This window comes from Mesoplodon densirostris, chromosome 2 (genome assembly GCF_025265405.1).
Source record: "Mesoplodon densirostris isolate mMesDen1 chromosome 2, mMesDen1 primary haplotype, whole genome shotgun sequence".
Taxonomy (NCBI): domain Eukaryota; kingdom Metazoa; phylum Chordata; class Mammalia; order Artiodactyla; family Ziphiidae; genus Mesoplodon; species Mesoplodon densirostris.
In genome coordinates, this window is record NC_082662.1 from 13466649 (window position 1) to 13493676 (window position 27028).

At 48.2% G+C, this 27028-nt stretch overlaps 1 protein-coding gene across 4 annotated transcripts; it reads left to right on the top strand.

Moving 5' to 3' along the window:
* Positions 1-47: 47 nt before the first annotated feature.
* Positions 48-26827, top strand: SZRD1 (SUZ RNA binding domain containing 1). 4 transcript variants are annotated; one of them, XM_060089028.1, is made up of 4 exons: positions 53-156; positions 19767-19816; positions 21553-21807; positions 23661-26827. In XM_060089028.1, the coding sequence occupies exons 1-4, from the start codon at positions 106-108 to the stop codon at positions 23761-23763; spliced, it is 459 nt and encodes a 152-aa protein (XP_059945011.1). In that variant the 5' UTR covers positions 53-105; the 3' UTR covers positions 23764-26827. The 4 variants fall into 4 exon arrangements, with proteins under 4 accessions (XP_059945013.1, XP_059945011.1, XP_059945012.1 ...); XM_060089029.1 differs by having other exon boundaries at positions 21556-21807; XM_060089030.1 differs by lacking the exon at positions 19767-19816 and having other exon boundaries at positions 48-156.
* The last annotated feature ends 201 nt before the right edge of the window (positions 26828-27028 follow it).

The following is a 27028-nucleotide window of genomic DNA, read 5'->3' on the forward strand; positions in this document are numbered from 1 at the left end:
GGGGCTCATTGAGCAAAGCCTTGCGCGCTGGCGCCCGCGACGGAGACGCGCCTCAGGGCGCAGGCGCGGAGAGGGGGTGGAGGAGGAGGGAAAGCGGCGAGTAAGATGGAAGATGAGGAGGTCGCTGAGAGCTGGGAGGAGGCGGCAGACAGCGGGGTAAGGAGGAGCCGCCGCCCCGGGGCTGGGCCGGGCGGGACCTGGCGTGAGGGAAGCCTCCGGGGAGTGGGTCTGGGGATAGTTGTCCCCGAGGAAAGGCCCCGCACGCCGGGCCGGGGGCGAAGGAGAGGCCTCCGGCCCCTGAGCGCCGTGAAGGCCTCTTAAAGGGGCCGCGTTCCATTTCTTCCTCCACCCCTTTGCCCGGTGCGCCTCCTTTCACCCACCACCCCCTTAGCGATGTGCACGTCACCCGGGGCGTCACACCCGCCCCCCAGGGCCTGTTTTCCAGGCGCCCTCTAACCCGCCCCAAGCTCCTTTGATCCTTTCCCAGTCGGCCCTCCCCCCGCCCAAAGCACCATTTTAAAGTTCATGTGCTTTGAAGAGGAGAGACACACCATGTGGGGAGGGGGTGCGCGGACCTGGGGCGGCAAGCCCGGCTCCGCAGAAGAGCAGGAAGAGGAAATTGAGTCATTTCTGGACCCCTCAACTCTGCTAAAATCCCCCACTGCTTTGCGCCATACGCCACGGTGGGCGAGTCTGGGGTTTTTTTCCTCTTTCAATTTTACTCTTGAGAGCCCGCGTTAGGCTCGTCTCCTGGGAACCCCGCCGTAAACCGAAAGCCCAGCGGGCAGCCTCTGTCCCCGAGGCCCACCCAACGATCTGAGCACCGGGGAAGGGTCTCGAAGTGTGATCGCCGGGGTCGAGGGGGGAGGGGTGCGGTTTGTAAAGTAGGCGCATTCCTGGGAGAGGAGGGGGGAAAATGGACCGTTCGACTTTGGTTTTTGGAGTTTTGTTTACCTCCACAAGCTATAGGAAATTAGTTTTTCTTAAGCCGAATAGCCAGTACCATTAGGTTCGTGTTTAATTTGGTCATTTCAGAGTATGTGGTTCTATGGTGACCCTTGTGAAGGTGGGGAGATGTCTTTTTGTCCTCCCCGTGTTCGTGTCTGTTCAGTGCTGGCTCGAGTGACATCCACCGTGAAGGTTTGTGTGTCGGGAGTAGGGCGTGGAGAGCCGAGTGTACCGGGGTAGAACAACAGGAGCTGGGGTTTTCCCCCCAAGCGCCTTTAAGGGTGCTTGTCAACGCTTGAAGAGGCCGAGAAACGGATCCTCTCCCTTAACATTTCCTTAATGTTGAACCTTTGGCGTTGAAGTTTTTCCCGGTGGTGGTTCAGCGTTTCTCTCAAGGTCTTTGTTTCTCACTTAGCATAATTGAGGATTTGAAGAATTAATTCGTTCAGAAGGTATTCGGTACAGCTCTTATATGTGCCGACCATCTTTCTTGGATTTTGACTTGAGTAAGGAGAGCAATCGAAAGATTTTATAGCGAGCAACAGGTGTCAGCTAGGTATTTATTCATTCAACAAGCATTTTGGAGTGTCTGCTCTGTGCTAGACAGCGTGCTTAGCAGTGACTTTGTGCCAGAGAATTTACAGTCTCCGGTAGGGGCGTTTATTGCCTACCACGAATGTGAGTGAATCATTCAGAACCCCTCATGCTGCTCCCTGCAAAAAAAGCTTGGCCTACAGTTTGAATATGACTCGAATGAGAAGTTTCTTGAGCATCTTGTCCTTTCTTTGTTTTTCCTCACATGTTTCAAAGGGACATGAGTTTCTCATGTTAAGGAATAAGAAAATAAACAAAAATGAAGATAGGGTTCAGAAATTGAGGATTGCTTTAGTTTTTCACAACTAGTAAGCTGCTTAGTGATCAGCTAGCACACTCCTGCATTTTATAGCTGAATAAACACCAGAGATGTAAGATTTAGCTTAGATCTTTCTGGTGCTCGTCCAGTATTCTTTGTACTGTACTTTACTAAAACCCTTTAAAAGTGCCAGGTACAGAAATAGAACCCAAACCTTGTTTCATTGACATGAGCAGTACTGCCAAAATGCAAGTTCCCTTATATAGCTTTTATTTAATTGAAATAACCCGTAGATGTATTACCTTCCTTTAGTAAATAAGGAAACTGAGGTTTAGGGAGTAACCTCTCTTGCTCAAGGCACACAGATAGTAATTGGGAAGCTGGGATTTTGACCTGACTCCAAAGCTGGGTTCTTTCTCTAGCATTTTGCTGTCTCCCACCTGGGGACCTATGGAAAATTTGGGAGTTGGGCATTAACTTTCATTTTTAATATGTTTGTTTTGGGCTTATATTTGAAGATTCTCTTGAATTTGATTCCCTTTGCGAATTTCACAAAGGGTCTTGTAAATGTGCACTTTAGAAGGAGGGGATGAAGCATAGTGTCCATATCACTGGGAAACCAACTAACTATACAGCGTCTTTCAGACGTACCCGGTTGCATACGTAAAAGTCTTAGCTTCAGGTTACCCTGTCTCTCAACTGATATATGGTAATGAGTGTTAAATTACACATACACAACCCCTTGCAAAAAAATGAAACACCAGGATAGCAAGACTAGCAAATGGGGTTGACTAATTCTAAAAGTGAGCATTTAAACTTTATATAATTTAGAGGCAGTTCTTATCCTTGAAAGTAGAGGCTTTTGGTGATCCTGTCCTCCAACACCACAAAAGAATTTTGCCATCATGCTAGAATTTTTTTCTTATTTGTCAGTACATGTGAGGTCATTGTTTCCTTTGTATTTTCAGAACACTCATTATCAAGTTCTATTGTGTCCTTCAGGCGAAGACTGACTTTGAGAAACACCTCAAATATTCTGTAAATACAGTGCTTTTTGCTTTTAGTTAATATGGTGAACACTTACCTGATATAAAATAGTCCCTTTACCTGTGCTCCCAAGGAGTTACATCCTCAAAAAAAGGACAGTTCAAAAATGTAACTTACATTCCATTGAGGAAATGCTTCTTTAAAAATATGCTGCCTTTGGGAGAAATGAAAATGTAGAATTGAGTTAATGTTGATTCACACTCTAAATTGTGTCCTTGTGTTAAGCACATCTCAAGGGACAAATAGTGTACAGTATTTTGTAATCCTTACTCCCCCCGAAATCAGATCAGCAGTTTGCTCAAGTTGAAAAGGCGAGAAGGGCTCACGTGCCCAGGGCACAGCAAAGTAAGGTGTTTGCCGCAGAGTAAGGATTTTATTGCAAGGTGCCAAGCAAGGAAGTGGGAGACAAGTCTCAGATGCACTCCAACTGGTCTTTGAGTTAAGAGTTGGTTTTTTGTTTTGTTTCTGTTTTTGTTGTTTTTTGGTTTTTTGGGTTTTTTGGCTGAGCCGCACAGCTTGTGGGATCTTAGTTCCCTCACCAGGGATTGAACCCGGGCTCTCAGCTTGAGAGCATGGAGCCCTAACCACCCTAACCGCTGGACCTCCAGGGAATTCCCTAGTCAGGATCTTTTAAAGGGGAAAGAGAGGGGAAGCTGGTGGTTAATCATGCTCTTGTGACATTTCTTAATCATAGTTCCAGGAGCCAGGCTGTCTGTGGTCTATGTGCCTCCTGCCCAGTGGTCTGTGACCTGGTGGTCTGGAGGTGGAGCCTGCAAAGGTCATCTTGTTCTGAAAACAGCTTAGACTTGTGCATCAGTGATGTTATCAGAGGTTACAGTCTTCAGATATCTGGTCCTGGTTAATTATTACTGTGTAAGCGTGGGGTAGAATTTAGAGGAGGAAAAAGAAAAGGGAGAAGGGAAAAAGTTTAAAATCAAAGCTTTCTTAAAAGCTGGTTAATGGACTCAGGTTCAAATTTCTGATAGTTTGAAGCTTTATATTCACTTGTTGTCTAGACACACAAAAAAGATATGACCTAGTCCATCTTGTTGGTAATGAGCTAACCCAGTCCTAGGGGAAGACAGATGGTACATAAATGGAATTGGACTGGTATTTATTATAAAGTGTTGGCAACCTTTTAAATTTCCTTGCATCTCAAAAGTTGCGTTTTATTCTTTTTCGCAAGGGCAAGTCGTGTAGCTAATTGGAAAGAAATGCATCTTGCGTAAGTTAAAGGACACTGGTCTTCTGGATTAAGAATTTAAATTATGTTTACTTTCTACCCTCATTGAGCTAGTCATCTAAACATTAGCCCTTCAGCAGTACTGCATGGTATATAAGTCTCTAGTAAGGTGTCAGTAAACATGGAATACCTGCTGTATTCCAGGTACTAGGCACAGCACAGTCCAGTGGAGGCGTCAAGTGGGGCAGCACTTTCTTTGAAAGAGGCACAGACAGGGTACCGTGGCTGGGATCAGAGACAGTCTTGTAGAAAAGGTGATAGGATTTGAAGGACCAGTTGAATTAAGCAGTAGTAGGTCTGAGAGGGGCAGGTAGAATGGAGGACAAATGCACACATAGGCAAGGAGGCAGTGAGAGCAGAGTATGCAGCATTGGGAGAGCTACAAGTATTTCCTTCTGGCTGGAGGGCAGGATGTTGGCAGGACTGAGTGGAAAGAGATGAGGCCCGAGAGGTATGCGGAGAGGTATGCAGGGGCCAGATCAGGAAGAGCCTCCTTGTACTTGGTTCTGGGGAGCTTGGACTTTGTCCTGAAAGCAGAAAGGAGCTTTGGAGGCTTTTTTTTTTTTTTTTTTTTTTTTTAAGCAGAGTAGTGACATAGTTTTTAATTTAAGAGATAAGAGCTTTGATTTGCTTATCTTTCTTTAGAGAAGAGGCCATTCTCCCTGAAGTGTGGCTGCCACCTCACTTTGGGGTCTTCAGTGCTACCTGTAATTGCTGTCATCACAGAAGGTGTACAGTGGCTGTGGATAGTGGGCAAATACTAGCTATTTTGGGGCTACCTGATGCTGATTTCCTTACGTCTGTCCTTACAGTAAAGAAGGCATTTAAGATTTGTGCTATCAGCACAAATGTAGGTGTACCATGCCCAAAGGAACCATTTCTAAGCTATTTCTGGTCCTTTTGGAAAGATGGAGTTCTAGGCACTGATGTCTTCAGAAGGGACTTTCTATAAAGCAGTTAGTTTAGACATGATTGTGCTGAGCCGTCTGTCCCTGGGACTCTGGAGAAAGCTTTTCACTCGTAACTGCTCAGCTCTTTTCTTTGAGGCTGCATGGGGGTCTTGTTCCCAGCATGCTCAGGGTGTACAAGAGAACTGCCATGGTGCTGTGGGTTGGAATTCGGAAAGTTGCTTTTCCTTCTACAACAGGACAGAATTGTGTGTCTTTCTAAAGCTTTTGGTAAAATCCTCCAAGAGAAAAGACACTGTTGTCTAGATCTGGTGACTCAAAAGAATTCTTGGGGCCAGCCCTTTCTTTCCAGTTTCTCCCTTTACACTGTAGTGGGCCTCCCACAGTTCATGTCAGTTTCTGGCTGTATCAGTTCACAAGGTGGAGTGGGTTCACAAGGTGGAGTGGGTTCTTTCCTGCACACTTTCCACGGAAATAGAAATTTTTTCCTGTCAAGACAACTACTGACTTGTTGGTTTCCTAGGAGAAGATTGAGTTTAGCTACTTCTATCTGTGGCCAAAATACAGAATGAAATGTTTTTTTTTTTTAAGTGGTAGCTATAGAGATTTCTCTTCCCAAGGGTTTTTTAAACTATGCTAGCCTCCGCCAAGCATCCTTCTCCTTAACATCCAGCTCAGCTCTATGCAAGATAAAGGTTAAAACCAGCCACCACAGAAATTAGCAACAAATCCTAACAGCGGTCAGTGTGTACATAAAGAGTCTTATCCCTGAGGGTAAGAGATTTTAAAATGTCCCTCACGGTAAGTTATCCACTCCCCAAACCCAAAACGCTTTTCCTTATAAAATGAACACAGGAAATAGTCATTCCTTTCTAAAAGGAATAATAAATATGTACAGTTAAAATTGCATTCTTTGGGACTTCTCTGGCGGTCCAGTGGTTGACTTCATGCTCCCAACACAGAGGATGTGGGTTTGATCCCTGGTTGAGGATCTATGATCCTGCGTGCCGTGTGGCGTGGCCAAAAAAAGATTTTTTGAAAAAGCTGCATTCTTCAGGGGTGTGATCCTTAGATGAGATTGTACAGGACAGTTATGACTCGAGTCTGAAAAGGTCAGGACTGTCGTTACTCTTTATAGATGTCGAGAGCCAAATTACCAGCCCTCATGCTCTGGCCTTCTTGGCTTATAAAAGCATGCGCGACCCTTCAGCTGTCAGTTCTGTTTCTGCTACCTAGTTGCACATCTCGGTGGTAAATGAACACTGCCTATAAACCTGTGAACTCCCAAATCCCACTGGCCTTTCTGAAAGGGCTTCTTAGACAGCATCTTGAGAGCTCATTACTGGGCAGGTGGAGTGCCTTTTTACGTTCATTACCCCATTCTGTTTCAGTGACCTCGTGAAGTGTAGGTACTATCATTCCTAGTGTCCAGGAGAGGAAGTCACATGGTCCGTCTCAGCCGAGGCTTTTGGCATCCTGAGCCTACACTTAGGGATCTTTTTGGACAGTTTGTTTACCTTTGCTTCTTGGCAGATATTTAACTAGTTCAGTGCTTTAGGGTGCTTAGTTGCTAGTTCCTTTGAAGTATTGTATTTGTTTTGCCTAGGATTGACCTCCTGCTTCTGGATGAGGAGCTAATAAATTTTGTGTATCTGAGAAACTTGAACTCGGTGCTCAAGAGCCAGAAGGCCAATGCTGCTGTTAGCTGTTAATACTAAGAACAGTGACTGCAAGTGATACGCTGGTTGAAAGGTTTCTTTTAATCTTTTTTTTTTTTCTGGCCGCACTACGCAGCTTGCAGGATCTTAGTTCCTGAACCACAGATTGAACCCGGGCCCTTGGCAGTGAAAGTGCGGTATCCTAACCACTGGACTGCCAGGGAATTCCCTGAAATCTTGATTATAAATGGGAAATAACTTTTTAACATCTAGCCAAGCAGAGAGAGAGAGAATGTAAATAATTTTTGCTCAGATCTCTTGAGAAGATTGAACATCTCTGCCATCTTAGGATCCCTTTATCTGTACTTCACACTGCCAGCCCTCGGGTATTCGACCTATAGACTTTTTGGGGGTGCACATGGTTTTTTAAATATTGAATCTGAATGCCTTTACCTGGGTCTTGATTCCTCTCATCTCCTCTCTTCCATAGTCCCCACCGCATATTACCTACCTATGTATTGTGTTACCTGTTGTGTTTTGTCCTGCCTGTTTTATTGATTGACTTGGCCCTGGAGGCATTGTTTGCTGCCCCTCCTGAGTGTGTGATTCTAACTAGCCTTTGGTGAAGGCGCCCTTGGGTGTTTGAATAAAACCTGGTGTTGGGGGGTGGTAATAGCGACTTTGCTCCGTCCCCCAGTCTGTTTGCCTAATGTTTCCTTTGGGAGAGGAGACTTGCTGTCTTCATTCTAAAAGGTAGCAAGAAAGAATAGGTTGCCTCTGCCAGTCAATGACGCACTTCCACCATCCACGGCAGGAGAAGTCAGAAGTCTAGGCTAAGGGTTCAAGTGCCATGTCTGATTTTGGGGCAAGTCATTACCTACTGTCAATGAAAAAATTAATCAATAGTCAGTCTAAGAAAGAAATGGAAAATTTTATTCTAGCCAACCTGAGGATTATAACCCGGAGACAGTCTCTCAGAGAGCTCTGAGAACAGTTCCGAAGAGGTAAAGGGAGAGGCCAGTAGATGTGTGATTTTGGCGAAGGGGTGCATGTACTTCAAGCACACACCTTGGTAGAAGGTTACTGCTATCCACGAGGAACAGGTAATCTCAGTTAATGGTTTTAGTGCTTTCTAAGTATGGGAAGATGTGAGAAACTGGGTCCATAAAATTTGCTCCTGAAAATATCTGAGGGCCATTTCTGCCAGTTTTCCCAGAGCACAAAATGCCTCATCCTGATCTTCACCCTGAATTCTTTTCAGGTGTATTGTAGGTCAGTGACTGCAGTGGCTAATGGCTTGATTCTTGTAGAACTGGATGGTGAGCAACATTCTTTATTGTACAATCCCTTCCCTTTCGGTCTTAATTTCAACCAAGGTTTGGGAGGCGTTTCCTGACCAATTTGCCCCATGGCACTAGGAATGCTCATTCCCAGGTCAGGTGAGGATTTTGTTGATAGGCCCCTTAATGTGCTATTATTCGACTAGGCCCTGTTAACAGTAACCAAAAGCTTCTGGACCACCTGACTTACTAGTCTGTTATGGTCCTGGAAATGGTTCCCTCTTGTTGCTTCTTCCAATATCTAGGGTTAGACTATTACAGTCATTGATCTTACAGAACTGTATATCTGGTCAATTGTTTCAAGTGACCTAGTCATCATTAATTTTATTGGAGTCTCAGTCATACACTTGGTAGTGCAAAAAATTATAATCTTGTAAAACAGATAGAATACAAGTAATAGAGCTAGTAACGTTAATAAGGTCATAAGTAAGTATTTAAGCTGAGAACTTGCATTAGGTGCAGCCCAGTATCTCCCCAGGTTGTCCGACCAGTCTGTTCTGCACCAATCACTGTGTTTAAGGAAACTGATATATTGGCCTTGTACATAAAGTTCACCAAAGATGTCTGCATGTACAAGGCAAGTGGTAGGTCATTCTGACTCCTTACAGGATTGAGAAAGGAATGGTATCTACTAAGGAGGTGCATAGCCGACACCAGAAGAAAAGTGGATCTTTACCGTTCAGCAGGTATTTCTGCCGTTGGGAAGGTGTGGTTAATGCATAATACAGGTGCACAATGCACACTAGAGGGGGAGGGAGGGGGCCCAAAGGGGCAGAGGAATCTTTTGTGTTTAAATTTTTCCTGTTTTGTCTTAAAATAATTTTTATTTCATCACTACCTTTCAGCTTCGTTTTCCTCATTTGTAAAATTAGATGAATAAAATCTGCCTTGCCTGGTGATGAGAGTTAAACAAAGCACTGAGTAAATAAAGCGTCACTCAAAGACGATGCTGGGGCAGAGCGTGTTGTTGCTCTGAGTGTGAGGGCTGCTCTCCAGCCATTGACAGTGTGGCCTCTCTCCCATTAGGGTGCGACAGGACTGGCTGAGGGGTCTCTTTCTTGGTGCCCCAGAGGACTAATTTGTATGTTGTTTACTCTAAGAGTTGTATTGCTTAGTGTTGTATGAAAAGGGAAAGGAGAAAGCAATAATAAACATGGAGAAAGGGGACCCCCATTAGACTCTGCTTCCTGTTTTATTCCAGGGGTTGGGCTCACCACCGCTACTCCCACCCCTGCCTGTTCCACTCCTTTAAGGTAAGGGACTGTGGATTCCCTCCCCCATGGAGACCCTCTGAAGAGGCACTCGAAGCAGAATAATACATCGTCTCAAGATGGCAAGTTACAGAGTTTCTGAGGGATACATCTAAATTGCTAGGCCTGTTCTGGAAATTTGTTCCTTTGGGGCACTTCTTAGATTTAAGATCTGGACTTTGGAATTGAGCTCTGCTGTAGTCCTTCCTCGGGAACTGTGGGCTTGCACTCACCTGGCTTGGGGTGCGCAGGCAGGCAGGTTGGTGATCCCTGTCAGTCTTTATTCTACTTCTTAGGTCCTGCGGCCACACACCAGCCACACTCCTGAACCTTTTTGCTTCCTCCTCTTGAGGTTTAGGGTTCAGTTCTCTCACTTACTAGTTGCGTAGCCTTAGGCAAGTCAGTTAACCTCTGAGCGTGCAGCAGGGGTGCTGTACATCGCTTGAGTTGTGGTGAGGATTAGGGTGGTGAAGGAAGGACCTGGTGCCTTCCTTACACATACCTGTGGCAAGTGTTTGCAGAGTGCGCTCCCACCACCACTACTGTGAAGTGCTTAAGGCAGCCTTAGATTTTATTTGGAACATGGAGAGTGTCACTGCCTTTGGATCCGGATAGACCCAGTTTATATTCTGGCTCCACCCCATAGTAGCTGTGGAACCATGGTCAGGTTACATAACCGCCTCTGAATTGGTTTGTAAATCATTTGTAAAATGGGGATATATTGCTAAAATCTTGTTTCATAGGATTGTTCCTTGATTTATGTGTTGGGTACTGTTTTAGGCACTCCGGACAACTGTAGTGAATGAAGTTTCTGCTCTCATAAAGCTTACTTTCTAGTGCAGAAAGATGGACAATAAATGATAATAATATCTTATACACACACACACAATGAAGAAAAATGAAGCAAATAAAGGAGCATAGAAAGTGACTGGCAGGAGTACCTTTTTTGTTTTTTATTATTTATTTTTTTATTTTTATTTTTTTTAAATTTGGCTGCGCTGTGCGGCTTGCGGGATCTTAGTTCCCAAACTAGGGATTGAAACCGGACCCTCGGCAGTGCAAGCATGGAGTCCTAACCACTGGACCACCAGGGAATTCCCCAGGAGTACCTTTTCTTAAAAATGGTCAGAGAAGGCCTCTCAAATAAAGATAGGCTGAGAGAGCAAGCCAGGTAGAAGCTGCAGAAGTACCTTGCAGGCAGAGGGAATGCAAGTGCAAAGGCTCTAAGGCTTGTTTTATCTAGTAGGAATGGATGAAAGAGAAAGTGGCAAGAGATGAGGTCAGAGGTAGCAGGGAGCTAGATGCAGTAGAGAATAGGAGGCCATGGTGGAGATCACCTTGAAATAGGAAGCCATGTGAGGGTGTTAAACAGAAGTTAACTTGGTTTTTAAAAAGGTAGTTTTGGCTGCTGTGTGTAAAATAAACTGCAGGGGCAAGAATGGAAGCACAGAGACTAATTAGGATGCTGTTACAACTGACCATTCAGGGGCTGTTGGTAACTTGGACCAGGGTGGTCACAGAAGCAGAAGTGTTGAGAAAATTCACAGTACATTTTGAAAATAGAACCAACAAGATTTGCTGATGTGGGTGTGAAGGAGGCATCGAGAAGAGTGCAGAGTCTTTGGCCTGATCCCTAGAAGACTGGAATTGCTGAAATGGGGTGGGTAAAGGGAATGTGGGAGGAGAAGATTTGGGTGATTGGGTAAAATCAAGAGTTGGGTTTTGGACACAAAAGGTTGAGGTACCTTTTGAAATCCAGGTGGGAATGTCAAGTTGGCAGTTGTGTATCAATGGTTTTAAAGCTGTGGAACTAGATGAGATCACTTAATAAGCCAGCTTGGATACAGAAGGGGCAAACTCTCCAACCTCAAGGGATCAGGAGAGGAAAAAGAACCTATCTTGTTATAGGAGAAATCAAATATGGAATGTGAGAGGGAACTACCAGGAAAGTAGTGTCTGGAGACTGAATAAAGAAAATGCTTTATGCATTCTATATATAAAAGCTTACTTCAACTGATTAATGGACTTCCCTGGTGGCACAGTGGTTAAGAATCCTCCTGCCAATGCAGGGGAAACGGGTTCGAGCCCTGGTCCAGGAAGATCCCACATGCCGCGGAGCAGCTAAGCCCGTGCGCCACAACGACTGAGCCTGTGCTCTAGAGCCCGTGAGCCACAACTAGTGAGTCCGTGTGCTGCAACTACTGAAGCCCGTGTGCCTAGAGCCCGTGCTCCACAACAAGAGAAGCCACCGAAATGAGAAGCCCGCTCACTGCAACGAAGAGTAGCCCCCACTCGCCGCAACCAGAGAAAACCTGCGTGCAGCAATGAAGACCCAACGCAGCCAAGTGAAGATTTGGAATTTACCAGTGATTCTGGCCAATGACTGCATGTCTTTGGCAGCTTCGACAAGAACAGTTTCAGTGGGACAGTGGGGCTTAGAGAGCTGGATTGAAGTGAGGTGGTGAATGTTACCCAGAGCAGGGCCTGAGCCAAACATTGGGTGCTGGATGAGTGCTAGTTGCTGTTATGCCGACATGACAAATAGGACCCACCAAAGTAGGTCTTGCACATCAATACACACCATGCCTCTTGGGTCCTTAAGGCACTCAGTCACTAGTTGCCGACAGATGAAATGTACAACAGAGGCACATCTTATTCTAAGGTTAGATCTAAAGCAGTGTTGTCCAACAGAAGTATCATGCAAGCCACATAGGTAATGTAAAATTTTCTAGAAGCCACATTTGAAAAGTATAAAGAAACAAGTGAGGTTAATTTTAATATTTTTAATTTAATCCAGTATATACAAAGTAGTATCATGTCAACATCTAAATATTGAAGATATATTAATGAGCTATTTTACACTTTTTTTTTTGTACTAAGTCTGGGAAGTTTGCTATGTATTTGGCACTTAAAGCACATCTCAGTTTGGAATGGCCACGTGTCACGTGCTTACCAGCCACACGTGGCGGTCACCACTGCACTGAGTGGTATAGCTGGATCTAGTGCAGAAGAGAGAGTGTGCCCAAAGGATTCCCTCTTCCTGGGCGGGCGCAGAGAGGTCCAGAAAGCTGTAGCGAACTTGGAAAAGAAAGCAGGAAGTGGTTGTTCCTTACGAGCAAGTACGAATTGTTTGATCTTTACAGCGTACCACCCCAAAGCCCTTCGTGGTTTTCTGGTGTGCCTAAGTTCTTCCAGTTCATATCTTGCTGGCCCTAGGAGTTACAACTAATTTTATGCAGTAGCCTTTTTTTTTTTTTTTTTTTGTGGTACGTGGGCCTCTCACTGTTGTGGCCTCTCCCGTTGCGGAGCACAGGCTCCGGACGCACAGGCTCAGCGGCCATGGCTCACGGGCCCAGCCGCTCCGCGGCATGTGGGATCTTCCCGGACCGGAGCACAAACCCGTGTCCCCTGCATCGGCAGGCGGACTCTCAACCACTGCGCCACCAGGGAAGCCCGTGCAGTAGCTTTTTGAGTAGTGTTGATACCAAATATGTTTTGTTTTTCTGGGGGGTTTTTTTGGCTGCTTTGGGTCTTCATTGCTGCACGCGGGATTTCTCTAGTTGTGGCGAGCGGGGGCTACTCTTTGTTGCGGTGCGCGGGCCTCTCTTGTTGCAGAGCACAGGCTCTAGGCACACGGGCTTCAGTAGTTGTGGCATGTGGGCTCAGTAGTTGTGGCTTGAGGGCTCTACAGCACAGGCTCAGTAGTTGTGGCTCATGGGCTTAGTTGCTCCGTGGCATGTGGGATCTTCCTGGACCAGGGCTTGAACCCATGTACCCTACATTGGCAGGTGGGTTCTTAACCACTGTGCCACCAGGGAAGTCCCCAAATAATACGAACCATTGCTGACTGCAGCTAAAGTAATCTCAGATGGTTTTCCAAGCCTAGATTTTTTAAAAGAGATGGGTCCATTATCAAATACCTTTCTAGATTTGAATATCTCCATTTAAGAAGTATCATATTTGGGGTTCCTTTTTTCTTTCCCTCTATTCATGTTTTCATTCTTTCTCCCCAACTTTTTTGTGCCCCTTCTCTTCTCCTTATAACTCTAGTCCTTTAAGTTTCTGCAGCTTTCCCTGACTTATCATGGCAGGCTCGTCCCCCCTTCATTTCTCTTTCCAAAACACTGTTGATACAACCAACATGGCAACTGTGGTTTATCTGTCTTCTCCCACCTGGCTAGGCTCTCCTCATCAGCGGGGATTGCCTTACTCATCTCTGGGTTTCCAGCTTCTAGCACATCTCCTACTTTGTAGTAGGTTTTCCATAAATGCTTGTCTCCAGCTTTTTTTTTATCACAGTAAAGCAAAAAGAAAATGGCCTTGAGATACATTAACAAAGCGTAGACTTCCTTAGGGAGGGAGCTTTAGAACTATATCCTGTGCCCTACAGTGGCCCACGTAATTAAAGTGGAATGTTTTCCTTGCTGTGGGAGGAACAGAGGAAGGAGGAATGTTTTGCGGGAAATGGAACCTTCAAACAGACTAACCTGCGTCTGTATTAAAAAGGCAGCTGATGGCCTAGCTGTGCCCCCACAGGTCTTCTTTGTCTCTCAACTTCTGATTTCTGCCTTTTGCTTTTTCTGAATTAACCCGATCATGTTTGCTTAGGAGTTGAGTTGATTTTCTGAACTTGACAGTAATCCTGAAGCATCACTGTAAAATCAAACCTGGGGTGGTATGACTTCGGGTGCTTCCCTCCCTGGAGTTAGTCGGGGGAGGTAGAACAAGCAGAAGCATTGGAGACGGCCAACCCCACTGGGGCAGGACAGTGTCACTGCCATGCCACTGATGTCGAGAAACAAGGCAGGGAGGAAGCACAGAGTTACACACGTTGATATGAAGGTTGTTTGGAAAAGTCTCTATGGATTGCACATCTGTACTTGAAATGACCAGTGGTGTACTTTAAAAGTTACAGAGACCTTCTTATCTGGTTTTAGACCAGATTTTGCTGGTTCTCCCCATGAATTCTTTTTGCTTTATTCCTGAATGAAATTGAGGCCCTCGTGGAAGGAGCCAGAATTCCATCCTTGTGTGTGGTATGGAGACACAGGCACCTTTCTGGGGAGGCTGCTCTCCAGGAGGCCCTGACACAGGCTGTCTTTTAGCCAGGGGAATGGGTGCTGATGTCCTGCCCAAAACTTAAAGAGATTAGGCCCCGCTTGGGCACTTCCTGCTATGGTGGGAGTTCGGGAGCCAGAACGTACTTGGAAGGTGGTCTCACCATCAGCTCCTTGACAGCGTCTTCTCTTTGCTTTTCATCAGGACCTGTCAGGCTCTGGTTCTGAGAGAAACACTTGTACTTTCAGGACTCCTATCTCTTCAGATCCCCCCAGTGGTCTGCTTGTAGATATGTGCTCCCCAATTTGGGATAGCTGGACGAGACCAGATGAGCCTGTGGGGCATAGTGGTTCACAGGGAGCCCAAGACCAGTCGTTATTCCTTGAATCGGAGAGGAAAATCAGAAAAGATCCTCTTCTGCAATGGAAACTGACAAAGAGAGGCAAATTGTCCGGAAAAGTCACTTAAATAGTAACTGTTGCTGATAAAAAGATGGTATTTCCTAACTCAGAGCCAAGACCTCTTAGACCTCCATTCAATACAAGATTACTTGGATTCTTTGGAGTTGCGTTGGCTGCAATGGCGACCAGAGGATTTGGGTTATCAGAGAGAGGGGTGCTGTGGTGGAGCAGGACACGGTGTGGTGGGGGCCCTGGGGAGCTGGTAGCCGGAGGTCAGGCTCCAGAAGGGACAGGACACCTCCTCCCACACCCCCTGGTGTAACAGATCAGGATTTGGGTTTGTTCACTCTGTCTCCTGCGAGTGTGGCTAGTATGAGTCAGCTTCACCCTCCCTAGGTGAGCTGATAAAGTCTGTTTTTTGGGACAGTAAGCTGTAGTGGTGCTGTACTTGCTGTACTTTGCACCAACGCCCAGAATAACCTATCTGTTTATCTCTTCTGCCTTTTTCTCCTCACCTCTTACCTTCTCACTTTTCCTTTTTCCTTTCTCGTGCACCTCTCAGTGTTACAAGAGTGAGGCTCTCACTGTAGTCTGCCTGCCCTTGCACATACATCCTGGTCCTCTTTGTTGCCACTGCTCCTTTTGAAGGTTGTGCCTGGGTCACGGCCTAGGCTGTTTGGGGCGTCTCCTCCCCTCCCATGCTTCCATTCCCGGCTCTCTGCTGGAGGTTCACATGAGCATAATCATTGCAAGACTAAGGTCCTCGGCAGCCAGTGAAGCTGTGCTGCTTCCCTGGGTGAGCTGAATTTGCAGATGTTGATGTCTTGTGTCGCTCACCCGGTGGCTGTGGCTGTGGCCTCCCCTCTGCCTCCCATGAGGACGAGCCCGTCCAGAACCACCTCGCTCCCCACTGTGGCTCTTCATGACCTCCTGCCCCCATGCTTGCTTTCTTTATGGTTTCGCTTGTTCTCTCAGACCAAGAAGGATGTACCTCATTTTTGCAGAGGGGTAGCTCCACAGGAGAAGAGATACCTGCGCTTGGTAACAAGAGATCTTTTGTTTAGAATTTTGACCCAAAGAGAGGAGGCCACCCCACTTAGCAGAGAGCATCATCTTCTGGAGTCTCTTCAGTGCTACTTGACAAACAATAAAGAGCTTTTCTGGAAGGAGAAGCCATAGGAAATCAAACTTTCTTAGCACCTCCCCTCTGATTGCTTATCCCCTAAAACTTGCCTTGTGCCCCTGTGACGCTTCCTCACTCAGAGCTGAGTTATAAAGTGATGAGCTTATGGGTTTCTTTCACTAACACAGAAGTCCTTGGTCCTCTAACACAGGAGCCTTGACCTTGGGCCGGGCCTCTGTGCATCCTTTTAAAAAGAGAAGGTGCCCTTAGATAACTAGATTCTTTGTTGGGGCCCACATCTAGACGCTTCCTCACACATTCTGAGGCCTGTTTAATTCCTCTGGGCTATTGCATCTCTGGAGGAGACAAGCATTCTCCTTGTAGTGCACCCTGTAGGAAAGTTTCCACTTGGTCCAGCTCTTCAGAGCATGAGTCTGAAGGCAGATTGATTGCAAAGCCTTGTCCAAGGAGAGAATGGACTGACTCGTGATACCTGGACAGACTCCAGAGTGAGATGCAGTGCCCTCTCCAGCTGCTGGCAGAACACCCCTCCCCTGCTGGGACGGCTCTGAGCATGCTGGTGTACAGCTGGCCATCTGGAGACGGCCAGGACCCGCTTTCCACCAGAGCTGTTGGGTTCATATCTTGTCCTCTCATCTGACGGAAGAATTCTTCAACTCTGATAAACCATCCTGTCTGACGCGATGGAAATTGATGAGAGTATTAGTTATTGGGGTGCCAGGGAGCTGTGTAGGATTCAGGGGCTGTACGGAAGAGGGGGTCGATATCTAATGACTCGAGCAGCGTTTCCAAGGGTTTGAGCCCCCCTGGGGGTGAGGCAGGGTCTCCAGAGGCCGTAGTTCTAGGGCTGCCTCCATGATGTCCACCTTGTGACCTTGGCTAAGTTCCTTCACCTCCCTGAGCAACTTGCCCTCATCCGACAGAGACGGATACAAGCTACTTTGTTTATCAGACAGGGTTGGTGTGCCAGAAAATGAGTGTTTGGGATTGTATTAACAGCTACATTAAGCATTATAGTCCGTATGCCCTCTTGAAGGGCTCCTTTCCACCCGAGCTGTATTTGCTGGGCTTGGGCAGATTCCCCGTCTTCCCTAAGGCCCTAGAGAAAGAAGGAAGCAGTTTGCCTTCCTGAGAGGAAACCCGGATGGGACCTCTCAAATTCAGCCACTGTAATGTGTATTTTTCCACAGTGTTTTTAAAAATCAGCTAACGTGTTAGGCCCATTTGCCTCTTATGTCTTATTTGGCCCTTAAGGAGATAGGAAAGCCAGAGTTCATGTAATGACGTTTAAAAATTTAGAGCTTTCCCATAAAAATCTCCTAAAATAGCAGCTCTGGCCCTGTTGTCCAGGGCTTGGCTGCCTGTCTGTAGGGGGAACGAGTGTTCTTTGGTGCCTCACAGCCCCTCACCCCCTCACTGTGCTGCCTGCATATGGAGTTTGGTTACTTGCCCACCTGTGGAGGCACTTGATTTTGACCATTTGAAGACACCTAAATCCCACAGATGTGAAACCTTGCATTTATGATGCAGAAACTTGAATAGGAAGTCTCATCTTCAGATTGGAGCAGAATGATAGTGTGGAATTTTAAAACTACACATTGTTTGTGAAAAGCCCATAAAAGGTAGTGGGCATTAGACTAATGTGAAACATAGTATTTACTCAGGCAGTAACACTGTTATTAATCCAAAAATTTAGAAAAATTACATTACTGACTGTGCTGTGGCATAGATTCTCTTTGAGTGCATGTCTCTCTGTTCACAGAAAACATCTAGGTCATTCTCTTAGCCTCCGTGCACCATTTCTATTCAGTCATTAAACAGCCATTGGGTGCCAACTTGTGTTCCATGCTTGAGTGAGAGGTTTTTGTTCTTGCGGCTTCCTACCCCCTCCAGAGAGTTGATGGTGCCTCAGAATACAGTTTGTTGTGCTTGCCTAAATATACTTTGGGTCTTTCATAAAAAACAAAAAATTTTAAACACAACTCAGCATCAGTCATAATGAGTGTGAGTGTCAGACTCGATTTAAAATTCAGCTTCATATGGTTAGGCTAGTTTCATCTTGCTTACAGGAAACAAAAATAAGGACATGGAGAGACAAGAAGTAAGAGAGGAAAACATATTCCAGGGGATACTAACCAAAAAAAAAAAAAAAAAAAACTGGCATAGTTTTATTAATGTGAAATAATAGAGTTTAAGGTAAAGAAGATTACTTCACAGTGATAAACTTTAATGTACTAGAAGGAATAATTCTTGATTCTTTCTGTACTCCATAGATCAAACAAATCAGTAAGAATGTAGAAGATTTGAATAATATGGTTAACCAGCTTGAACTGCACAGGAAATACAGAGCGTTTGTGAAAACTAGCTACACGCTGGGCTCTGAGATGGAACTCAGCAAATTTCAGAAACTTTTTACTAAGGTAGTCATTCTTAACATTTTGCAAGTAACAGACTCCTTTGAAAATCCCATCCATCTTATAAGTCAGGGTTTCTCAGCCTTGTCACTGTTGACATTTGGGGCTAGATAATTCTTTGCTGTGGGGCTATTCTGTGCATTGTAGGATTTTAGTGGCATCCGTGGACTCCACCCACTAGATGCCAGTAGCAGCTCCCTTCCAGTAATGACAACTAAAAATGTCTCCAGACGTTGCCACACGTACTGGTGGGCAAAGTCACCCCTGGTTGAGAACCACTGTTATAGATCTACTCTCCAGAGAAATACATAATTTTGCATAATCCAGTAGCTGGATGGTCTTCCCCTTGCTGGCTGGTGGAACGTTTTTTAAGAAAAAGCAGTGGGACAGCCAAGGAGCCTGGAGGTTTGGGCTGTGCTCTGTGCACAGCTTCCCTGTCCCATGCATGGAGGCTCGTACACGAGGCTGTGGAGGAATTCCTGGTGCTGAGTGCCTGAGGACTCTGACTTCCATCCAGTTCCACAGATGTTAGGCTTCTGTTTTGTTCTAGGCCTTTTGCTAGGTGCTACTCACAGAGTTCAAGTCCATACGAGTAAGAAAAATAGATCATAAAATATGTGACACAGGGCTTCCCTGGTGGAGCAGTGGTTGAGAGTCCGCCTGCCAATGCAGCGGACGCGGGTTCGTGCCCCGGTCCTGGAAGATCCCACATGCCATGGAGCGGCTGGGCCCGTGAGCCATGGCTGCTGAGCCTGCGTGTCCGGAGCCTGTGCTCCGCAACAGGAGAGGCCACAACAGTGAGAGGCCCGCGTACCGGAAAAAAAAAGAAAAAAAGAAAAAAAGAAATGTGACACATATGATCATGAAGGAATGTAAAAGGGGGAGCTTATGTCTGAGGAGCAGGTGATTAACTGTGTGGGATCAAAGAAGACTTCAGAAAGAAGGGTGGACATTCAGGCTGGGTTTTGCAGGATAAATGGGAGTTTGCAAGGAGGCGGAGATTGCAGGCAGGCAGATCAGCATGCTGGGTTCTGGGGGTTGCCACCGTTCGGTTTTGCTGTGGTGTAGCACAGGAACAGAAGCTAAGGGAATGTGTGGGCGAGGCATGCTTAGGAGCTTGTACTGGATCCGGCAAGCAGTTGAAGTGTTTTAAGTGGGGAAGTGACACAGTCAGACTTACGTTTAGAAAGTTGATACGAGTGGCTCTGTGAAGGACTGATTGGTGACCAGGAGACCAGTTGGAGGCCATGCAAAGAACCCAGCTGAATGATGAGGTCTAGAACTCTCACCGCAGCCACGGGGATGGAGGGAGATGAACCTGCAGGGAGTCAGGACCCCAAATCCTGGAGTCTCATAAAGGGAGGGCTGCATCCGTTACTTCAAAGGACACAGTAATGTCCCTGATCAGAAAGGACACTGCCCTTAGCTCTGAAAATAAAGGCGTAAGTTTTTATTTGAGAGAGATTTTTTTTCCACTTTTTATATACATTTTTTTCCTCTAGGAAATAGACAGACGGTTGGAAAAAAAACTGAAGATCACACAAAAGGAGAGGTAAGGCTGCTGTCTGGTCTGAGGGCTCATGCTCTCTGCCGTGAGAGCTGGGCAGTCAGTGGTGTTCTCCAGCTGGCCGTTAGATACAGGCAGGTCAGGCTCCTGGGCAGCGAACCCTTCCCTTAGGGACACGGTGGCTTGCGGCTTTGGCAGTGAGGCTGGAGTGTTGCACCTGCCTCTTGTCTTAGTGGGCACCCTGTGTGAGGTGGGAGGTGACAAGTCAGAAGGCTTGGGCTTGAGGCCTGACTCTGAGGTTTGGAGCAAGTTGTTTCCCTTTCTTGACATCACTTTCTCTCTCTGTGACACAAGGAGTTTGGACAGATGATTTCCCTGGGCCCTCTGTGACTTGGTGACTTGGCGCATTACGAGGGTATCCTGGAAGAAAAGATTCTTGGGAATTCTTCAAGACCTTTAAGGATAGCTTTTTTCCCCCACCCAGGCAGCAGAGGAAGTGGGTTTCCAAAGCAGGTGAAAGTTGACTTCAGCAGTCTGCCTTTGCCCTGGTAACCTGTCAGCTTCCCGCAGGGACAGGCGGCAGGGAGGAGGCGGGGAGGGCCTCTCTGGACTTGCTTGATGGGCTGCACAGTCATCCCCAGGGAACTGGGGGTGCCCTGCCCGTCCGCTGACTTTCCTGGCTCGCTGCCTCTGTGATCCAAGTGCTGGCTCCTTGTCTGTCTGCTCATCTCAGCAACCACACTAGCGCCTGGTTACAGTCCCCTGGCCATGCTGTCCTGTCCCGCCCAAGACTTGTTCCAGCCCCCCGGCAGCGGCCCTCCAGTACCTACTCCTCCTGACAACCAAGGCTCTGAAAACAGGCCCCTGAGCGCTGTTTGGTTCTGAAGAGAAGCTAGTTGACTGCTCTGGGGAGGGTCTCTGTGGCTGTCGAGGGGTGGCCGTTCCTGCCTGGATCCCTTGTTCTCCTGTGGCTTTTGTTTCTTTCCCTTCCTGTGTCGTTTTCCTCCACCCCTTGTGGACACATTGCCCGATGTGCACATCTACCAGCCTTGGACAGTGCTTTTCCTTTGAGCACTGCCAAGCACTGTTTCCAGGGTCGTCCTTGACCCCAGCCCCGCCGCGTCCAGCAGACCGGAGAGCCCTGGTGAGGGAGAGGTCTCTGCTCAGAAGCTCTTCTGAAGAGGCCATCCAGTGTCTGGAGTAGCTTGTCTCTGGGAGGCACAGGACACTCACCAGAGGCTGAGGCAGTTTGGTAAATCCTGTCTTGATGCCAGGCAGGGACGGCGGAGCTGGAGTGTTTGGTCTGAGCATATGTTGTGGGACCTTGACTGGGAGTGAACACTTTGCTGATCCCCAAGCTAAGGGGCTCCCGCCGCACCGGCCTGTTACACGCTGGTCTGTGTAGGGAAGCTGGGGTTTTAACTGAGGCCACTGGATCCTGGACAAGAGGTGTTTTGCCGCAGGGGCCCGACAGTGGTTGATGTGACTTTGACGAACACGGGGATAGAAGTCCCAGAATGAGCTGGTGTTCCTGCCCCGCTTGCCTGGGGTTCGGTCTGAGGAGCAGACCTGTGGGCTGCGTGAGGTTAATAGGCAAGGTTGCTCTTTCGAGAAACCCTTCTTGAAGAGTGAGAATTCTGATGTCTGGTCAGAGGCCAGAGAATAACGAATAGAATTAGGAGGGGGAGGGAGAGAAAAGTGGCGAGGGGTGGGTGTGGGACATGGATGGGGCCTCTGTAGTCAAGGATAGGACTTGTGAAGCTGTGTTTGCTCTTTGTCAGCAGGAAATCCAAATCTCCTCCCAAAGTGCCCATTGTGATTCAGGACGATAGCCTTCCCACGGGGCCCCCTCCACAGATTCGCATCCTCAAGAGGCCCACCAGCAACGGTGTGGTCAGCAGCCCCAACTCCACCAGCAGGCCAGCCCTTCCCGTCAAGTCCCTAGCGCAGCGGGAGGCAGAGTACGCGGAGGCCCGGAAGCGGATCCTGGGCAGCGCCAGCCCCGAGGAGGAGCAAGAGAAACCCATCCTCGACCGGTGAGTGTAGCTGGCAGGGGTGACCTGCCAGCCAGACCTGACCACTCCACCAGGCCACCTTGAGGAGGAGGAGGAGGAGGAGGAGGAGAGTGGCCGGGCTGCCTGCAGAGTAGTGAAAAGCAGGCAGAACCAGGGCTGGAACCATCGTGGCTACAGCTGCCCACCCCGGCTGGTACAGCTGGTTTGTTGTGTGCACTGGCTCCGGGACTGCTCTGAAAGCTTTGCTGGCATGCTGCCTCTGTAGGCACCAGGGGGCAGTGTGGCATACAGGGTAAAGGCATGGACTTTGAGTCAAAATCAGCCAGTTTGAGCCCATCTCTGCCACTTAACTTCTTTTTTTTTTTTTGCAGTACACGGGCCTCTCACTGTTGTGGCCTCTCCCGTTGCGGAGCACAGGCTCCGGACGCGCAGGCTCAGCGGGCATGGCTCACGGGCCCAGCCGCTCTGTGGCATGTGGGATCCTCCCGGACCGGGGCACAAACCCGTGTCCCCTGCATCGGCAGGCAGACTCCCAACCACTGCGCCACCAGGGAAGCCCTCTTTTTTTTTTTTTTTTTTTTTTAATATAAATTTATTTATTTATTTATTTATTTATTCATTTATTGGCTGCGTTGGGTCTTCATTGCCACCCGCGGGCTTTCTCTAGTTGTGGTGAGTGGGGGCCACTCTTAATTGCGGTGCGTGGGCTTCTCATCGCAGCGGCTTCTCTTTGTTGCGGAGCACAGACTCTAGGCATGTGGGCTTCAGTAGTTGTGGCACGTGGGCTCAGTTGTGGCTCAAGGGCTCTAGAGCGCAGGCTCAGTAGTTGTGGTGCACGGGCTTAGTTGCTCTGCGGCATGTGGGATCTTCCCGGACCAGGTCTCGAACCTGTGTCCCCTGCTTTGACAGGTGGATTCTTAACCACTGCGCCACAGAGGGAAAGTCCCCCTCTGCCACTTAACTTCTGCTTAACCTAGACCTACTTAACCCCTCTGTGCCCTCGTAGCCTACTCTGAAAAATGGGATAATGATCGTACCTGCCTCATCCATTTGTTGTGCAATTAAATAAGTGGGTTCTGGATGTTATCTTTTGGGTCTTATAATGGGCCAATGTGATGTTTCTGTGAATTTTCTAAATTCTTTTTTATTCCTGGCATTTTTTTTCTTTGCAGTCCTAGAGGTTGTATTATGTAAGTTTGTCATCTCCTGGTAAAGCAGTATTTGTTGAAACAGCCTCTTTCTAACTTTGAGACTCCTCCTTGGAAGGAGTATTCTGGGACTTGAAGTGCTAATCTGTACCTTATTTCTACGCCTTCATTATTTTGATGGACTTCTGTTATCTCTCCTGTAAGCCTTCATTTGGCAAAGTAGAAAAAGTCTATTTTCTTTTAGTTTTCCACAGTAATATGAGTCAACCATTAATCCCATGATCTGGAGAGAAGCAGGAGAGCAGCGGTGGCGGGTGCCAGGTCACTCTGGTGAGCTCTTGGTTAGAGGTGTTTACCTTGGCCGGACCTCTGGGTAGTCTGTGCCATGAAGTTCTGTGGAAGATATGCTATCCATGGTCACTGCCTCTGTAGAGGATGGGCCCTGGAGCACTTCCTCTGCCTCCGGTGAATGATGGCGAACCAACCTGTGGGGAAGAGTGCTGCAGGTGCTAGAGGTGAACATGGACCGTCCACCCCACCTGCTCTCAGGGGCTTCCCAGCTTGGAGCTGCACTGAGTCTGGTTGCCAAAGAAGCAGGCTCAGAGAGCCAGCGTTGGCTAATAGCCACTGTGACTTCTGCCCCAGGTGCAGAATTGGTTGATTTTAAGATTTGGGGGTCTCTTTTATACCCTTTTTCAGGCCTCACTCTGATCTTCTTCCCTTCAGGCCAACCAGGATCTCCCAACCCGAAGACAGCAGGCAACCTAACAATGTGATCAGACAGCCTTTGGGTCCTGATGGATCACAAGGCTTCAAACAGCGCAGATAAACGCGGGCAGGGAAGGATGCCGCCGCCACCGCCGTCACCACCTCCTGGGTCGTCCGCTGCGGGTCGCACTGCCGTGGCAGACAGCTGGACTTGAGCAGAGGGAACGACCTGACTTACGTGCACTGTGATCCCCTTTGCTCCGCCCACTGTGACCTTGAACCCCATGCACTGTGACCTCCCTTCCCCCCCTTCCCACTGTGATTGGCACTTCTACAAGGGCTGTCCCAAGTCAATGGAAAGGGAAAAGGTGGGGGTTAGAGGAGGGTTGGGAGGACCCACCAAGGACTCAGAGTAGAGTCAGACAGTGCCACTTGGCCGCTTGGGGTGAAGCCAGTGCCAGCAATAACAGTTTATCATGTTCATTAATTTGGGATTTCAAAACACAAATGAGAACTCACATCCACCCACCCTCAAGTGCATGTCTTCATCACTTAAAAGCAAGTTCCATTTGAAAATATCCTTTCTTTTTTTTTTTTCTTTCCTTCCTATTTTTGTTTGTTTATACAAATATTTGATTTGCAAAACAAAGTACATGGGAGGGGTTTTAGCAGTTTAATGAATTTTTAATTAAGAAAGGGTAGTTTGGTAGTCTACTTAAAAATGTTTCTGGGCAATCCACTAGAAACATTAACCAATAGGATTTTGGTGAGCTTAGCTTCTGTATTCCTACTGCCGCCGAGAAAAGGGGCAGGGCTCTGCAGCCCAGGACAGATGAGCACCCCATGCCTATACCTCCCTCCCCCCAGCTAAGTCCCAGAGCATCTGGGCCCTACCTGGAGACTGGGCCAGCTCTATAGGCTCAGAGAGCCTGGGGAGGGTGCCAACCCCTCACCTTTAGTATTTTGGGAGACAGGGAAAGTGAACAGACTTTCCCTTCCAAAACCCCTCAGGGTGGTTCCCTACCAGCCGGGCTTACTACTTCTAGAAGAGGGCAGGGAGTGAGGCTGCACTCCCGGGCTTTAGGAGTGAGGCTGCGAGCCTTGCTCAGTATTTTGCTGTCAGCACAAGGAAAGCCAGGAGAGAGTCTGACTCCAGGACTCTGAGCCTCCTGCCGAGTGTGGTCAGAAGGTAGGTGGGTCTTCCCACTCCAGCAAGGCTTAGAACTCTCAAGGGTCTGTGGAGCGCCATCACTGTTGATGGCATCAGCTCGGTAACTCTACCCGGTACATTTCCCTTGTGAAATCACTACCTTGGGAGCAGACCATTCTGAATAACATTTGGGGAAAGACAAGCTGTGCATTGCAAAGATTGGTAATGACAGACTGGTTCCCCATAGGCCTAGGTTACCCTCGACTCCTTTTTCCAGAGCAAGGGCCTGGAATGAAGGCAGTTTCCCCTCTGTCTTTGGAGCCTGGAGATTCGCTTTGGCTCTTCGAGGTGGAAGAGGCTTAGGGGGCCCAGCCCAGAGCAGCTGTGTGTGTACAATCTGGCCCCTCTCAGGCTGTCCGATCTCTTCCGTTGCACTTCGCCTTATGTCCCTCAGCCAGCCAGATGGCCTCCTTGCTCAGCAGATGAATTTTGGAGTGGTTGGTGTGACATTTGTGATCAGGGCAGCTCGTGGTGGCCAAGGTGGCAAGCTAGGTCTTGGAGGCTCGCTCCACCTTTGGTTTGCTGGCTCTCAGCCTTGCCCTGTGGGGATGTCAGCCGGGCCCAGCAAGCCTTGGCCCACTACATCTTCCCATTAGGAGGAAAGGTCAGCTGTCGGTTAAGTCAGTAACTAGTCCATAGCACAGGCTTATAACTGTTTGAAGCCAGGATATTGTCCGTGAGCAGAGCTGGAACAAAGCTTCAGTCAGTAAGAACCTGCAGAACAGTGTTCTGAGGGGAAATGACCTCCAGGAGTGGGCAAGGGAGAAGGTTGCTGCTGTCTTTACAGTTCCACCGCCCTGACCAAGTTTCCGCATTCTGAACGGATAGTGTCCATCCCTCATGTGATAGTGGTTTCTGGCCCCAGGTGAGCCTGTCCTTTTCAGTTGGAGAAGGTACAGAGGTAGGCCAGGTGGGAAGGCCAGAAGTGCTGATTGCTCAGCTGTTGGGACCACCTGTTCTTGCTCCCCTCCTCTAGTGGGAGCCAAGGGAAGCCTGGCTGATGGGTGTCTGTGGATCAAGGATGTAGTAGGGACTGATGCTCCCACCTCCCTCCAGCCAAAGATGGGGCTCTGCCCGCTGTGTGCCTGCCACCACCCACCAGCGGTCATGTCCTGGCTTCCCAGATGGAGAGGTGACAGGCACAATTTTAAAGAGAAAGAAATGAAAACAGGAAACTATCGTGTTGGGGGGAGGTGGGAGGGGAGATGAGAGAACGGTTTGGATTTTGTGTGTGTGTTTGTGGTTGTTTTGGGGTTTTTTTGTGGGGGGTAGTTGTCTAACTTTCATTAAGTGCTTTTTTTTTTTTAAATTTTTTAAAAGTAAGCTGCAGGCTTTGGCTTGGAAAACCCCAGGGGAGTTGGGGGCAGACACCTGAGGCTGCTGCCCCTTTATCTGCCTTCATGGTACTGTCCCCTTCCCCCAGCTCCTCCCTGACTCCGTGAGCCAGGCCTCAGACCTTCCAGCTAACCGCTTCCCATGAGCCACTACTCTGATGTCAGCCTATAACCAAAGGAGCTGGGGGTCTGGGCCTGGTGACCAACCCTTCTCCGCCCACTCAATCAGGGTGCTCCCCACCTGCAGGCAGGAGGCAACACCCTATCTGCTACCATCAGCCCCTTCCAGAGCCCACTGCCTCACCCTGCCCTGCCCAGCCCAGCCGTACCCTGCTCTGCCCCGTCTGGGGATGCTCTGCTCAGGGATGGGCCGGCAGGGCTGCCCCAGCCTCCCTGGTAGGCAGAGGCTCTGGAAACCTCTGGGGTCCTGTTTTCGGCCATGTGATCCCAGGGGTGCATATGGGCCCCTTGGGTATCCGAACAGAAGGGCATGGGAGGGAGGGCCGCACCCCTGCAGTCCTGCTCTGCTGGTCTAGCGGGTAGCTGCCCACCCTACCCCACCCCGCACTGCGGGCTCCTGAGTCGGCAGATTAAGCATTTTATAAATTGTATTTTAAATACATGTTTTAAACTTGTCGGAACCTTGTCCTCATTTCAGTTTCTGGCCTCCTAACCTCTTGCTGTGGCTGCTTGTTTAACCACTGGGAAGCTATCTCTGCTCAGTCCTAGGGAGGGGCTCTCTCTTTGAGTAATAGGACTGGGGTGGTGTATGGATTGGGGCCACGGACCCACATGCTTAGGCTCCAAGGGAAGGGCACCCCTGGGTCCTGGCCCTCTGTTTG